Consider the following 16,896-nt stretch of genomic DNA (forward strand, 5'->3'; position numbering starts at 1 on the left):
GATGGGCACAAAATAAATGGTCAGATACCATGGTGATGGGTTTGAGTAGGACAGAACAGAAAATGCACACTTAGAGAGGTAGGTACATAAAACTTTAAAGTCATTTTGTTCAGCCCATTGGGAAGGATGCTGGATTCCTGCTTAAAAACAAATTATAATAAACCAAAATGGGAGTAATATGAAATTTAGACGGAGGTCTCAAAAGAATGGAGGGGTTGGTGGTGGCAGGAAGCCCGCAGGCTACAAAGATGGAAACAGATTTCAAAGCCTTCAAAAGAGATTTAAAATAAAAAAAGGAATTGGGTTAAGCTTATGGTTTGTTAAAAGCCTTTGGGTAAATGTTCAAAAGCACCTAAGTCCCATTTTTAAAAGTGACTTATGTCTATCTTCTCCATGGTATTAGGTGCCTAACTCCCATTAAAATCAGTAGGAGTTAGATTCCTAAATATCTTTCAGAGTAACAGCTGTGTTAGTCTGTATTCACAAAAAGAAAAGGAGTACTTGTGGCACCTTAGAGACTAACCAATTTATTTGAGCATGAGCTTTCGTGAGCTACAGCTCACTTCATCGGATGCATACCGTGGAAACTGCAGCAGACATTATATACACACAGAGATCATGAAACAAGATAATGAAACTTGATGATCACTTTAGATAAGCTATTACCAGCAGGACAGTGGGGTGGGAGGAGGTATTGTTTCATGATCTCTGTGTGTATATAATGTCTGCTGCAGTTTCCACAGTATGCATCCGATGAAGTGAGCTGTAGCTCACGAAAGCTCATGCTCAAATAAATTGGTTAGTCTCTAAGGTGCCACAAGTACTCCTTTTCTTTTTGCTAAATATCTTTGAAGATCTCGGCCCTAGTTAATTAGGAGCCGAACTCCCACTGACTTTTAATGAGACTTAGGCACCTAAGTCATTTAGGTGCTTTTGAAAATTTTACTTATTTCTCTATTTACTACTTCCTTTTCCCTTGTTACAAAGCCATATAACAATATATTCGTTCTTCATCTGGGATGAATAAAAAAAAACCCTGGGTTTACACTCTTGCCAGCCAGTGTTGGTGTTGAGGACCAGCCCTTCTGCTGGGCAGATGGTTCTTCACTAGCTTGTCTAGTGAGGTGCCAAATCCAGTACTAGATAAAGGGGGCAAGAAAGAAGGAATGGACAAGAAAAGCCCCTACTCTCACGTGAAATGAGCCAGAATCCCTTGGTCATGGTGCTCAGATGCACAAGCCTCTTTGGCATATGTTTGGTCAAAGATGGGTGCCAGCACACAAATATGGTACTCAAGTGCTTGTGGCTAGGCCCTCATTCATCCTCTTATTTTCTTTATCTTGTATCTCCTTTTATGGCTGAATGCTCCATGTACAGCTAAATGGCTAAAGTCTTCTTAGGCTGAGTAAATCTTAGCCTGTTTTCTCATACAATACTAATCTTCCTGTTGCCTTATCTGATCCAAAGATTACCCTTTATTTGTTCTACTTGGACAGAGCAATAGTCTAGCCTTTCACTCTTGCTGCTTTGGTGCCATCCACACAAATGGTTATCTATTAATGGCTACAATGCTTGTTTCTACACTTCTCATTGTCCTCCAGACAAATCCCCCCCAAACTATCAACCGTGTGCCACAAATCCAAACAGCTACAATACATAATCTCATGAGATGCCCTAAGAATTCATTCTGTTCATTTGCCAAGTGTTATGTCTTCTGTGGTTGCTCCACTGTAGGCGTCAAAGAGGTAAAAAAAAAATCACATTAAAACATAGTCTTCTAGTGTTTCCCGTTTCCCTTCACTATGAATACGAGAGCCCCTTAAATAACAGGAAAATATATAAATATGTATACCTTTAAGAACTTTATATCCTCAGATAAGTATTTATTTTTAAATAACATCAAGGATAGTTTCCTTGAGCTGCTGTATGACCCTTTAAGAATACAGCATTTCCTCACAAAGATTTGTAAGAATGTAGACAATCTGGCTATATTTGCATTGAAAGGAAGACTTTCTCCTAGAAAAGTTAATCTGATTCTTAACATAAAACAAATTCCTGGTGAACCTAAAGTTTTTAGGAAACTTTCATACTGCTTAGTAGAAAACGGTGAGATCATTTCTCCACTGATACAAAAACGTTACAGGCTCTTAGGAGTCAGATCCTACAAACCATGCATTTGTGGAATATCAATTGACTTCAAGGAAAATTTGGCACATGAAGAGCTTCTAGAATGGGACCTATAAGAATACGGCCCACTGCATTTCAGAATCCACAGCAGCCAGTCTCAGAGCCTAGGTCTACAGACTCAGGCTTACGGGACTTGTGCTACAGTGCTAAAAACAGCAGTGTAAAGGTGGTCACTTGGGCTGGAGCTCAGGTTCTGAAACCCACCCCTCTCTTCAGGTTTCAGAGCTAAGCTCAAGCCTGTCTACACAGCTGCTGTCGTGGGAGCCCTTGTCTGCGGACCCAGGCTCTGAGACTCCTGGATTTTAAAATGCTGTGTAGATGTACCCCAAACTGCTTTTTTCCAAGATCCAGGCATGAAGGCTAAGTACTTTATGCCCCGGCATGAAGTGCTCAATCAGGACACAATCTGACTTCCATTTCAGACAATAATAAAACTCACATTGATCTCGCAGTTCGAGCAGAATCAAATCTAATTTATTTTCTTAGTTTTGCCTGAGTAAAGACTGAGAACTGCAGAATCTGACTGCAAAGCTCCAATCCTACAGTTACGCTCTGTGCAGGTGGACCCCCTATACCTATGCAGAGCTCACTGTGTGATCATTAAATGGTTATTAAATGGTTGAAACATAGACAGAAGAAGAGTGTGTGAAAGATCCATACTCAACCGTACTTCATGGGGCATGGAGAAGTCAGTCAAAATATTTTTTTCTGGATCTTCCATGTCTATATAATCCACTCATGGTAAGTACCTTTGCGATACTAGGGATCAGCTTTCTTATTTTAGTTCAAGATGGTACAGTCTATCAACACCCCTCCTTCTCTGGACAAACTGAGATTTGGTGTTTGAGGTAAACAACAAAAGAACATTAAAATCCACAAATTTTATGCCACTGAAATGTAAACTGAAAACATCAAGAAAAACAAGACAACACAAAACTATCTCCAGAATGACAGGTTTCAGAGTAGCAGCCGTGTTAGTCTGTATCCATAAAAAGAAAAGAAGTACTTGTGGCACCTTAGAGACTAACAAATTTATTAGAGCATAAGCTTTCGTGAGCTACAGCTCACTTCATCGGATGCATACAGTGGAAAATATAGTGGGGAGATTTTATATACACAGAGAACATGAAACAATGGGTGTTACCATACAGACTGTAACAAGAGTGATCAGGAAAGGTGAGCTATTACCAGAAGGAAAGCGCGGGGGGGGGGGGGAGGGCGGTGAGGGAGGGGAACATTTTGTAGTGATAAACAAGGTGGGCCATTTCCAGCACTTTACAAGAACAGTGGGGGGGGGGGGGAATAAACAAGCGGAAATAGTTTTACTTTGTGTAATGACACATCCACTCCCAGTCTTTATTCAAGCCTAAGTTAATTGTATCCAGCTTGCAAATTAATTCCAATTCAGCAGTCTCTCCTTGGAGTCTGTTTCTGAAGTTTTTTTGTTGAAGAATTGCCACTTTTAGGTCTGTAATCGAGTGAGCAAAGAGACTGAAGTGTTCTCCGACTGGTTTTTGAATGTTATAATTCTTGACGTCTGATTTGTGTCCATTTATTCTTTTACGTAGAGACTGTTTAGTTTGGCCAATGTACATGGCAGAGGGGCATTGCTGGCACATGATGGCATATATCACATTGGTAGATGTGCAGGTGAACGAACTTCTGATAGTGTGGCTGATGTGATTAGGCCCTGTGATGGTGTCCCCTGAATAGATATGTGGTCACAGTTGGCAACGGGCTTTGTTGCAAGGATAGGTTCCTGGGTTAGTGTTTTTGTTGTGTGGTGTGTGGTTGCTGGTGAGTATTTGCTTCAGGTTGGGGGGCTGTCTGTAAGCAAGGACTGCCCTGTCTCCCAAGTTCTGTGAGAGTGATGGGTTATCCTTCAGGATAGGTTGCAGATCTTTGATGATGCATTGGAGAGGTTTTAGTTGGGGGCTGAAGGTGACGGCTAGTGGCGTTCTGTTATTTTCTTTGTTGGGCCTGTCCTGTTAACTTCTGGGTACTCTTCTGGCTCTGTCAATCTGTTTCTTCACTTCAGCAGGTGTGTATTGTAGTTGTAAGAATGCTTGATAGAGATCTTGTAGGTGTTTGTCTCTGTCTGAGGGGTTGGAGCACATGCGGTTCTATCATAGAGCTTGGCTGTAGACAATGGATCCTGTGGTGTGGTCTGGGTGAAAGCTGGAGGCATGTAGGTAAGTATAGCAGTCAGTAGGTTTCCGGTATAGGGTGGTGTTTATGTGACCATCGCTTATTAGCACCGTCATGTCCAGGAAGTGGATCTCTTGTGTGGACTGGTCCAGGCTGAGGTTGATGAGGTCGAGGCTGAGCAGACTCCATTGAGAGACTGCTGAATTGGAATTAATTTGCAAACTGGATACAATTAACTTAGGCTTGAATAAAGATTGGGAGTAGATGTGTCATTACACAAAGTAAAACTATTTCACCTTGTTTATTTCCCCTCCTACTGTTCTTGTAAAATGCTGGAAATGGCCCATCTTGATTATTACTACAAAAGGTACCCCCCCCGCCCCAGCTCTCCTGCTGGTAATAGCTCATCTTTCCTGATCACTCTTGTTACAGTCTGTATGGTAACACCCATTGTTTCATGTTCTCTGTGTATATAAAATCTTTGTACTAGAAAGTTTTAGGAATGAATCTTTGACAATAAGTGACAATCAATTATGTTTGTAGAACAGCACATGAAATAGAACATCTGCTCACTCGTCTGAGATACACTTGCTCAAATTAACACTGTCTGGAATGTAATATTAATGTGGGCACCACTGATAGAAGTAAGTCTGACATGCCATAGGCTGTAGAGAAATACTGATAACACCTAGGAGAGCTGACGAAAGAGACTCAGAAAGACAGTTTGACAGCACCTTGAAGATTGAGACATAAAGTTCATTACCAATTAAAGTTGAGATGAAGGAGGAGCTGGGATCAAAAGGGCACCTGCCTCGTCCTCTCTCAAATTTGTGCCAGTCCAGTTGAAATAGGTGATCCTTTAAAGAAAGTCACAGAAAACAGCATAAATACTACATTAAAATAAAAGATTAGCTTTAATGTGTTTGATATCTCTGAACTGAATTGACTTTTTCTGTGTGGAGAAAATAAGGTTACCATTTCAGAGTAACAGCCGTGTTAGTCTGTATTCGCAAAAAGAAAAGGAGGACTTGTGGCACCTTAGAGACTAACACATTTATTTGAGCATGAGCTTTCGTGAGCTACAGCTACAGCATCCGATGAAGTGAGCTGTAGCTCACGAAAGCTCATGCTCAAATAAATTGGTTAGTCTCTAAGGTGCCACAAGGTTACCATTGTTCACTAATAAATTCATTATAAAGATTCTTTGATTTCCACAAAACACCCTTGCATGCATACTACACTGCAACATTTACTGAAATATGCATGTATTAGAATCAGTGATTCATTTGTATGGGCATAGTGAGGGGAAATTTCCCTCTCTTCTCTAAAATTATCTAAATATTCAATAACTATCTAGCAAAGAAATGCATTTGTCCTCTCTAGATAGGATGGCATAATAAATGGAGCATAAATTTGAGGCTACTGTGTGTCTTCTTTGTACTAGAAAGTTTTAGGAATGAATCTTTGATTAAAACATTCAGAACATGTGATGTGATTTATGTTGCAGACGTACTCCAAAATTAGTCTTGGAAAAGAAGAAAATATTTTTAAAACTATTTATTTATTTATGAAGTTTTAACAAATCTTTGCCATGTAAATATCAGAGCCAAAACAATGTTCATTACAACAGTGAGCTTTTGCTTAGAGAAACATTAAACAGTAATATAATCCTCAGCTCATTTAATAGGGTGTTATCTTTATTACAGAGTGAGCACCTTTACGTTACCCAAGACATGCTGTTTTTGGTGATTTTATAAATTGAGTGAAATCTCTGTTTACATATATTTAACTAGGCATGTCTATCAAATGTTAATATTGAAAATAATTGGACAGGTGTGCTGGTTTTTGGCGAATGAGTGTATTTTGTCTGAGTGTTGAACAAATGGTAGAGAAATATCGAAGTATCTAGTTGTCCTCTGTCTCTTTTGCGGGGTACGTGATTATCGGGTGAATTGGAAACTAATTTTAAAATTTATGTATTATTAAAATTTTCCCCACCAAAAATAAGCGGGGAGAGGAGGAGAAAGTATAGTTATGACAATTAGATTGCCAAAATATACATAGTACAATCATCAAGAATTTGTATTATAAATATATATGATACCATATATTCCAGCAATGCCAGTTCTGTGTTACAGATTCACTCATCAAACAAGTATATGAAACCATATTATTTATTTCAGCATACTGTATAAATTCAGGTTTCAGAGTAGCAGCCGTGTTAGTCTGTATCCGCAAAAAGAAAAGGAGGACTTGTGGCACCTTAGAGACTAACAAATTTATTTGAGCATAAGCTTTTGTGAGCTACAGCTCACAATGCGTCCCATGAAGTGAGCTGTAGCTCACGAAAGCTTATGCTCAAATAAATTTGTTAGTCTCTAAGGTGCCACAAGTCCTCCTGTTCTTTTTGTATAAATTCAATCCTTCTGCTTGGTGAACTGATCTCAGTTTTAGGTTGGTGGTACACATGTATGTCAGCTGTTTGGGTAGATGTAAAACCACCCAAAAAAGGGAGCTAAAGAAATAAAGGTTTTTAAAAGGGACAGCAAGATAAAAGAATGGGAGGGCAGAAAACAGAGCGGTGGGGGGAAGAGAGGGAAGAGAGAGGGTAATGAGAGCGACATTTTGGTTCTCATCCTCTAGAGATTAATGAAGGCCTGTACAAAGTTAGACTGAATCTTTTCAAATTTGTCTAAGGCCCATCTTCTTTGAAATGTTACTCACTCTGTAGTTGCCAGCCAGCCAGGCTTCTATCCCTGGAAGCAATCTGCTCTTCCATCAAAGCAATATAAGCCATTTGTCTACAAGCAGTGCACTATGGAAACAAGCTTCCCAAGAGCTAGAGAGTTTCCAAGATGTTGGGATATATTCCAAAACACAGTTCTGGAAAGTAATTTCTAAGACTGTACCCATCATCATATTAATCCTCCTATCTACTTCTAGCCTGAAAGACTGGATCCTGAGACCATCGCAAAGCACATGAGCCAGCAGGGCACCAGGAGACCCACATCTCCAGAAGCAGTCTGTGTTGGGAAAACCCAAGCACTGTAACTTATGTAGAGACCAGTGTGAATGAAATATAATTTTCTGCTGGATCAGCCTTAATCATATATCAACAAAAGAATTTTTAATGCAAGGCATTTCCCCATTGGCTAGGGCTCAGGTTTATATACATTTTTTTGTTCCAGGCCCAGCACAGATAATCTAAATTAGGGAGAGTCACTTGGACCAGGAACTCTTAAGAGGCTACAACTGGTCTGGAAAACCAAGGGAGCTCTCTTCAGAGCAACAGAAACTCTGGATTTCTGGCAGTTCCACTGCCTGTGGATTGAATATGTCCTTCAAAAGATGTTTAAGCTTCAGGAAATACCATTTGCACCAGGTAGATTATACAGTTGTTGAAGTGTTTGCAATGGAAGGAATAGATCCTCTGTGGTCAATTGAGACCCCTAACATTTTCCCTTATCCAGCTATTTTCTCCGCATTAGTCATTTATTGTCCATTTTCAATTAGTTGCCCCAGAAGAAAGTATTTTTTTACATTGAACATAGCCCATCCAACTAGGTTTATTTTAGGGCTGTTGCTTAATCGCACTTAACTCGTGATTAACTCAAAAAAATTAATCACAATTACAAAAATTAATCATGATTAATCACAGTTTTAATCACACTGTTAAACAATGGACTACCAATTGAAATTTATTAAAAATGTTTGGATGTTTTTCTACATTTTCAGATATATTGATTTGAATTACAACACAGAATATAAAGTGTACAGTCCTCACTTTATATTATTATTCTTATTGCAAATATTATCACTGTAAAAAAAGAAACAAAAGAAATAGCATTTTTCAGTTCACCTCGTACAAGTACTGTAGTGCAATCTCTTTATCATGAAAGTGCAACTTCTAAATGCAGAATTATTTTGTTACATAACTGCACTCAAAAACAAAACAATGTAAAACTTTAGAGCCCACTAGTCCACTCAGTCCTAGTTCTTGTTCAGCCAATCGCTAAGACACAAACGAGTTTGTTTACATTTACGGGAGATAATGCTACCAGCTCCTTATTTACAATGTCAGCTGAAAGTGAGAACAGGCATTTGCATGGCATTTTTGAAGCTGGAATTGCAAGGTATTTACATGCCAGATATGCTAAACATGTATATGCCCCTTCATGCTTCAGCCACCATTCCAGAGGACATGCTTCCATGCTGATGAAGCTTGTTAAAAACATAATGTGTTAATTAAATTTGCAAAAAGAAAAGGAGTACTTGTGGCACCTTAGAGACTAACCAATTTATTTGAGCATAAGCTTCTACATAGAGTGCTTCCGCCGACGTGCACGGGCTGAAATTTTGGAAAAGCAGCATCACTTGCCCCATAACCTCAGCCGTACGGAACACAATGCTATCCACAGCCTCAGAAACAACTCTGACATCATAATCAAAAAGGCTGACAAAGGAGGTGCTGTCACCTGCACATCCACCAATGTGATATATGCCATCATGTGCCAGCAATGCCCCTCTGCCATGTACATTGGTCAAACTGGACAGTCTCTACGTAAAAGAATAAATGGACACAAATCAGATGTCAAGAATTATAACATTCATAAACCAGTCGGAAAACACTTCAATCTCTCTGGTCACGCGATTACAGACATGAAAGTTGCGATATTACAACAAAAAAACTTCAAATCCAGACTCCAGCGAGAAACTGTTGAATTGGAATTCATTTGCAAATTGGATACAATTAACTTAGGCTTGAATAGAGACTGAGAGTGGCTAAGTCATTATGCAAGGTAACCTATTTCCCCTTGTTTTTTCCTACCCCACGCCCCCCAGACGTTCTTGTTAAACCCTGGATTTGTGCTGGAAATGGCCCACCTTGATTATCATACACATTGTAAGGAGAGTGATCACTTTAGATAAGCTATTACCAGCAGGAGAGTGGGTTTGTGTGTGTGGGGGCGGGGATGAGAAAACCTGGATTTGTGCTGGAAATGGCCCAACTTCATTATCATACACATTGTAAGGAGAGTGATCACTTTAGATAAGCTATTACCAGCAGGAGAGTCGGGGGGGGGGGGTATTTTTTCAAGCTTTGTGTGTATAAAAAGATCTTCTACACTTTCCACAGTATGCATCCGATGAAGTGAGCTGTAGCTCACGAAAGCTTATGCTCAAATAAATTGGTTAGTCTCTAAGGTGCCACAAGTACTCCTTTTCTTTTTGCGAATACGGACTAACACGGCTGTTACTCTGAAACCTTAATTAAATTTGTGACTGAACTCCTTGAGGGAGAATTGTATGTCTCCTGCTCTGTGTTTTTCCTTCATTCTGCCATATATTTCATGTTGTAGCAGTTTCGGATGATGACCCAGCACGTTATTTATTTTATGAACACTTTCACTGCAGATTTGACAAAATGCAAAGAAGGTACCTGCGACGGTGCCACCCATAAGGCTTTATGGAACTATGCTTATGAATATATATATGACATAACTAGAATATGTTTTATGCTACATATGCCATGTAACATATCTCTGTAAAGGTTATGATCTACTGAATCTATTAATCCTATTTGTATGCATGTATCATTTTTGTATTCAAAGTTATGAATATTGGCTGTGTACTGGCTTGATTTTTAAGTAGTCTTTGTAAAGCATTTGGTCAGCTTCTTGAGAAAGGTTTCAGAGTAGCAGCCGTGTTAGTCTGTATCCGCAAAAAGAACAGGAGTACTTGTGGCACCTTAGAGACTAACACATTTATTTGAGCATCAGCTTTCGTGGGCTACAGCTCACTTTATCAGATGCATAGAATGGAACATATAATAAGAAGATATATATACGGACAGAGAACATGAAAAGGTGGAAGTTACAATACCGGCTCTAAGAGATGAGCTATTATCAGCATGAGAAAAAAAACTTTTGTAGTGATAATCAAGATGGCCCATTTCAGACAGCTGACAAGAAGGTGTGAGGATACTTAACATGGGGAAATAGATTCAATTTGTGTAATGATCCAGCCACTCCCAATCTCTATTCAAGCCCAGGTTAATGGTATCTAGTTTGCAAATTAATTCCAGTTCAGCAGTTTCTCACTGGAGTCTGTTTTTTAAGCTTTTCTGTTCCAAAATTGCCACCTTTAAGTCTGTTACTGAGTGACCAGAGAGGTTGAAGTGTTCTCCTACTGGGTTTTTGAATGTTATGATTCCTGATGTCAGATTTGTGTCCATTTATTCTTTTGTGTAGAGACTGTCTGGCTTGGCCAATGTACATGGCAGAGGGGCATTGCTGGCACATGATGGCATATATCACATTGGTAGATGTGTAGGTGAATGACCCCTGATGGTGTGGCTGATGTGATTAGGTCCTATGATTCTGTCACTTGAATAGATATGTGGACTGAGTTGGCATCGGGCTTTGTTGCAAGGATAGGTTACTGGGTTAGTGTTTTTGTTGTGTGGTTGCTGGTGAGTAATTGCTTCAGGTTGGGGAGCTGTCTGTAAGCGAGGACTGGTCTGTCACCCAAGATCTGTGAGAGTGAGGGATCGTCTTTCAGGATAGGTTGTAGATCTTTGATGATGCGCTGGAGAGGTGTTAGTTGTGGGCTGAAGGAGACGGTTAGTGGCGTTCTGTTATTTTCTTTGTTGGGCCTCTCCTGTAGTAGGTGACTTCTGGGTACTCTTCTGGCTCTGTCAATCTGTTTTTTTCACTTCAGCAGGTGGGTATCGTAGTTTTAAGAATGCTTGATCGAGATCTTGTCAGTGTTTGTCTCTGTCTGAGGGATTAGAGCAAATGCAGTTGTATCGAAGAGTTTGGCTGTATACAATGGATCGTGTGGTGTGGTCTGGATGGAAGCTGGAGGCATGTAGGTAAGTATAGCAGTCAGTTGGTTTCTGGTATAGGGTGGTGTTTATGTCACCATCGCTTATTAGCACAGTAGTTTTTCTTGTCAACTGTCTGAAATGGGCCATCTTGATTATCACTACAAAAGTTTTTTTCTCCTGCTGATAATAGCTCATCTTAATTAACTAGCCTCTTAGAGTTGGTATGGCAACTTCTGCCTTTTCATGTATCTTCTTACTATATGTTCCATTCTATGCATCTGATGAAGTGGGCTGTAGCCCACGAAAGCTTATGCTCAAATAAATTTGTTAGTCTCTAAGGTGCCACTAGTACCCCTGTTCTTCTTGAGAAAGTAATGTGCAAATTAAGTGTCCAATCAAGAAGCTCTTAAGAGACAATGGATCTTGGAATGCTCCAATCCACATAAGAAGTCTATTTGAGGACGTTCAAGGTAGCATGTGACCCATGGCTGCTACCTGTAAATTCTGAGTCATGCATGGACATGGGACTGGGCTGTGTGACTCCAAAACTCCATATTGTAGCTGGGATTCTACACAGGGGGAGTGAGGGATGTCCACCCACCAGAAAAAGTCTATTTAAACCCCGGGGAGACCCCTCTATTTTGTCTTCAGCTGGCTAAGGAGATAGCCTCTCCACCCCCAAGGATACCTGAAAGAAACTGGAACAAAGGACAGTAACTAGAGGGGCTGTGAGTGATTGCTGGACCCAGACTAGAAGGAGACTATTCTGTAAAAGGAAGCTTACTGGAATTCCTCTAAGGGTGTTGTTTTTATCTGTATTCAGTTTTCTTAGACATAGACTTGCGTGTTCTATTTTATTTTGCTTGGTAATTCACTTTTTTCTGTCTGTTACTATTTGGAACCACTTAAATCCTACTTTCTGTATTTCATAAAATCACTTTTTACTTATTAATTAACCCAGAGTATGTATTAATACCTGGGGGCGGGGGGGAGGGGGCAGAAACAGCTGTGCATATCGCTCTATCAGTGTTATAGAGGGCGGACAATGTATGAGTTTACCCTGTATAAACTTTATACAGGGTAAAACGGATTTATTTGGGGTTTGGACCCCATTGGGAGTTGGGCATCTGAGCGTTAAAGACAGGAACATTTCTTAAGCTGCTTTCAGTTAAGTCTGCAGCTTTTGGGCCCGTGGTTCAGACCCTGGGTCTGTGTTGGAGTAGACTGGCGTGTCTGGCTCAACAAGACAGGGCGCTGGAGTCCCAAGCTGGCAGGGAAAGCAGAGGAAGAAGTAGTCATAGAGTCATAGAATATCAGGGTTGGAAGGGACCTCAGGAGGTCATCTAGTCCAACCCCCTGCTCAAAGCAGGACTAATCCCCAGTTTTTGCCCTAGATCCTAAATGGCCCCCTCAAGGATTGAACTCACAACCCTGGGTTTAGCAGGCCAATGCTCACACCACTGAGCTATCCCTCCCCCTGCTCTTGGGACATCAGTTGGCAGTCCCAAGGGGGTTTCTGTGATCCAACCCGTCACAGTACCAATGTGAGATTTTTAAAAATAGCTACAGCACTCGACCCAAAGTTTAAGAATCTGAAGTGTCTTCCAAAATCTGAAAGGAATGAGATGCGGAGCATGTTTTCAAGAGTCTTAAAAGAGCAACACTCCGATATGGAAACTACAGAACCCGAACCACCAAAAAAGAAAATCAACCTTCTGCTGATGGCATTTGACTCAGATGATGAAAATGAACATGTGTCGGTCCGCTCTGCTTTGTATCATTATCTAGCAGAACCCTTCATCAACATGGACACATGTCCTCTGGAATGGTGGTTGAAGCATGAAGGGACATATGCATCTTTAGCACATCTGGCATGTACATATCTTGCAACACCGGCTACAACAGTGCCATGTGAACACCTCTTCTCACTTTCAGGTGACATTGTAAACAAGAAGCGGCAGCATTATCTCCTGCAAATGTAACCAAACTTGTTTGTCTCATCGATTGGCTGAAGTAGGACTGAGTGGACTTGTAGGCTCTGAAGTTTTACACTGTTTTATTTTTGAATGCAGTTATTTTTTGTACATAATTCTACATGTGTAAGTTCAACTTTCATGACAAAGAGATTGCACTACAGTACTTGTATTAGGTGAACTGAAAAATACTATTTCTTCTGTTTTTTTACAGTGCAAATATTTGTAATAAAAATTAATAGAAAGTGACCATGGTACACTTTGTATTCTGTGTTGTAACTGAAATTAATATATTTGAAAATGTAGAAAACATCCAAAAATATGTAAATAAATGGTATCCTATTATTGTTTAACAGCACGATTAATCACGATTAACTTTTTTAATCGCTTGACAGTCCTAGTTCATTTAGATGATGGGAAAAATAATTACAAACCTGCCCATCTAAGGATACTTTAAAGTTGAGATTCACCCAGTGACTAGTACACCAGTGTGACCTCCGCTGAGGACCCCTAGAATTATGAGTCACTGTTACCTACTCTGCCTCAACAAGTGAGAGTGCTGCTGCTGAGCTGTGTGTCAGCTCCCTGACACACCATCTTGTCTGCTTTGTCAGCAAACTCTTCAGTCCAAAACCTTACTGTGCAGGTAACAATCAGCGAACCCTAATTCCCAAGCTCCCCAGAGACATCTCTCTGCAGTGTCCAGCCCTCTAATTGAACTCAGAGAAATTAAGTTTGCTGCTCCTTTAAAGAGACAATACACAAAAGCTTATTAACTTAACTGGGGTTGACAAACCCTCCACTTCAACCAAAGTGCTGAGATGGTTTGTGTTAAAAGCAAAACAAATTTATTAACAAAGAACCTAGGTTTCAGTGATAACAGGCATAAGGAATAAAGATAGAAATGGCTATATATAAGAAAAAGTAAAAATATGCTTCTAAACCTAAAACTTAACAAACCAGAGTCTTTTGTTCAGAGAAGTTTACTTATCATAGACTTTTTTTCAGCATGGCTGACTGGACATTTAGCCAGGACCCAACACACAGAGTTCAAAGTGTGGGGCTTCTTTGACTCCTCAGGAGAAGTTAGAGATTTTTCCCCCTTTCTTTTTAGTCCAGTAAACCTTTGAAATGTTTTCTTTGAAAAATAAGCCCAAAGTTTCTCCCTTCTTCTAGGGTGCAGACACCATGCTGTCTTCTCTCCCACTTGCTAGCTTGATAACTTTGTTTCTCTTACATGTACATGTTCCTTTATTGTCTCTGCCTGATGACCAGCCTGGTCAGACAAGCAAATATACATTCCTTTGTCTAGGCAGATTGGGTTTGTGCATTGCTTGCCAAACACATTTAAAGAACATAATTCTAGCACATATTTATAATTCTTTGAACACACCCAGTACTTCCACTACTCAATGATTTTCGGGACTAGCGTGTTATCAGTTTGTATATGATACCTTACATGACACCTTTTAGATACAGATTATGACAACAGTGTGTTAGGTGTGGTGAGTATGTCAGGCGTGACAAAACTTGTTGACACAGAGTGGTGAACCATCAATGGGCCTCTGTATCACACCTCTCCCCCTGCCATTTATGCAGTAGGATTAGCCTCTGGCTACTCTCCAGGCATCACTGCTCAGTCCCCCTGAATCCATAGACTAAGGGGCACCTTTCCTCCTCTTTAACATCCATACTTCACCAGGTGGTTGCGTCACACCCATATGGATCACCCTAGTCAGTAAAGGAATCTGTCGCCCCGGAAGGTGTGAAACCAGATCTCTTTTCCAGAGTCTCCTCTGCTCCCAGTAGTTTTTCCTGATCTCAGTGGAGTACTGGCCCACGGCTATTTACCTAGCTGTATCAATGACTCACTACACCCAGCAGGTTTTGGCCGCAGAACCATCCAGCTGTGCTTCAATTTCCCTGATCTCAGTGGAAGTGGTGGCCCCTAACTTTCCTAGCTGTGCCAGAGTCTAACGACTCTCAGCAGATCCTGGATATGTTTTACCCATGCCACAGGCACACTCAGCACTGACTCAGTTTCTCCAGTGAGGGTTTACCCCCTCGACTACTGAGTCTGGCCATGGCAGGTCTCCCATCTGCCTATGTTTATTTAGGTGTAGGTAAAAAAAATGACAAACCTGCTCATTTACGGATATTTTAAAATTGAGATTCATCTAATGACTGGTAAACCAGTAAAGCTGGCGTCCTTGAAATGAACAACTTTCAATATAACTATTGATGAGTGCTTGCTTTCTTTACTGGTGTGTTTTAGTTAGATAAGAGACTGAACAAAAACCTATACACTATTTAATTATCCCACCAGATAGGCACACACCACTGACACTTGGAGGGAAGATAAAGACTTTCTGCTTTGAAACATGAGCTCTTATTGGTTCCTTCCTGGTGCTGTTTTGAAATGTCCCCTTGCTGCTGGATGTGGTTTGAAGTTAACGGTAACTTGGCACCTCTTTAGTCCCCATCTCCTGCTGCCTGCTCTGTCACCAGTTTTGAAGAGTGTTGTTTTTCCAAATCTTCAGTGACACTGGCTCTTTGAAGCTCTAATTATATTTTGCTGCTCTGTGTATTTTTCTTGTGCATCTTCCACACTTGTATATGCTAAAGCTATTTGGGTTGACATGTGCATGTGGAAGGTGGGGAGTGAGAACTCTGTTAGCCTACAGTAATGCTCTCAATCAATTTATAATACTGATAGTCCAATGTTAACATAGAAAAAGAGAGGGAAAGAGAGGAAGGACGAGGTGTGAGGAAAAGACAGAGGGAGACTTTACCACCTCATCCTGTGGCTTGGGTTACTCCATCCTGCTGCTGGTCAATTTTCAAGCCACAAAGGGATAGGATTCTTGTGGAAACTTGAATTTCATTCCAAATTTCTTAAACATCACACACCAGTTTGGGTTAAAGAAAAATCAGGATGTTTTGGGTTGACAGTGGACAAGAACAATAAAGAGAACAAAACAAAGGGAAAAAATACTCCTGAAAACCATGAAGAATGCACTAGAGAGTCATTACTGTCCAAAAATGTAATGCAAAGGAAATTCTTCTTTAGAGAATGTGCCTACCTGCTGTTATCTCTGTCTTAACCAGCTACTAAAAATAATGGTACTCATTAAAAATATCGCCCCTCTCCCCACCTGAGTTGCCTCCCTGGAGCATTTGTCAGTAAATCAGTTAAATAAAAACCAAAGAATGTGAACAATTTTCAAAGGTGAAGGTGAAAAGTAATTAGAGAAATAACTTGTGAGTTCAAAGATTTAACATGATATCCTAATACTTGTGCTGTCCATTTACCCACTCATGATAAAAGAACAATGAGATATTCAGTGAAATCAACAACTGCAAATTTAAAACTGATAAAAGAAACATTCTTCGGTAAATAAGGTGAACAGAAAACAGGGGTGGACAGAGAGTTGAAGCAAATTAACATAAACATTTCACACCAACAGTTGCAGAAATGGTGTTTACGCTATTTACACAGCACTACTGTTTTCTGCAATTGATATGGTAGGGTCCATATCTCCTGTTGTGTGTTATTTTGCACACAGATCTGCAACTTAAACAAACTGGGTGGGGGGAGGGGGTGTCCATGACAAGACATGTCCCTATTTAAGAACCATAAACTGTCATTCTTGCTCAAATTTTACTTAGGAAAAGTCCATTAAAAGCAATAGCTTTTGATCAACTTGGGACAGTGAAACCTGGCAGAGAAAAATCTTACGTCATGCAAGGACAGAATGT

General features: G+C 40.2%; 1 protein-coding gene across 2 annotated transcripts in view; it reads right to left on the reverse strand.

The window, feature by feature from the left end:
* The window catches only part of SEMA3E (semaphorin 3E), a 216,847-nt gene that overhangs the window by 44,500 nt on the left and 155,451 nt on the right, over positions 1-16,896 (reverse strand). For both annotated transcript variants that reach the window (XM_084643934.1, XM_084643935.1), the window contains one exon: positions 5,099-5,192. In XM_084643934.1, coding sequence (XP_084500060.1) covers positions 5,099-5,192 — 94 coding nt within the window. The remainder of the gene's footprint in view (positions 1-5,098; positions 5,193-16,896) is intronic.

This window comes from Lepidochelys olivacea, assembly GCF_965140295.1.
Source record: "Lepidochelys olivacea isolate rLepOli2 genome assembly, chromosome: 1".
NCBI classification, from domain to species: Eukaryota; Metazoa; Chordata; order Testudines; family Cheloniidae; genus Lepidochelys; species Lepidochelys olivacea.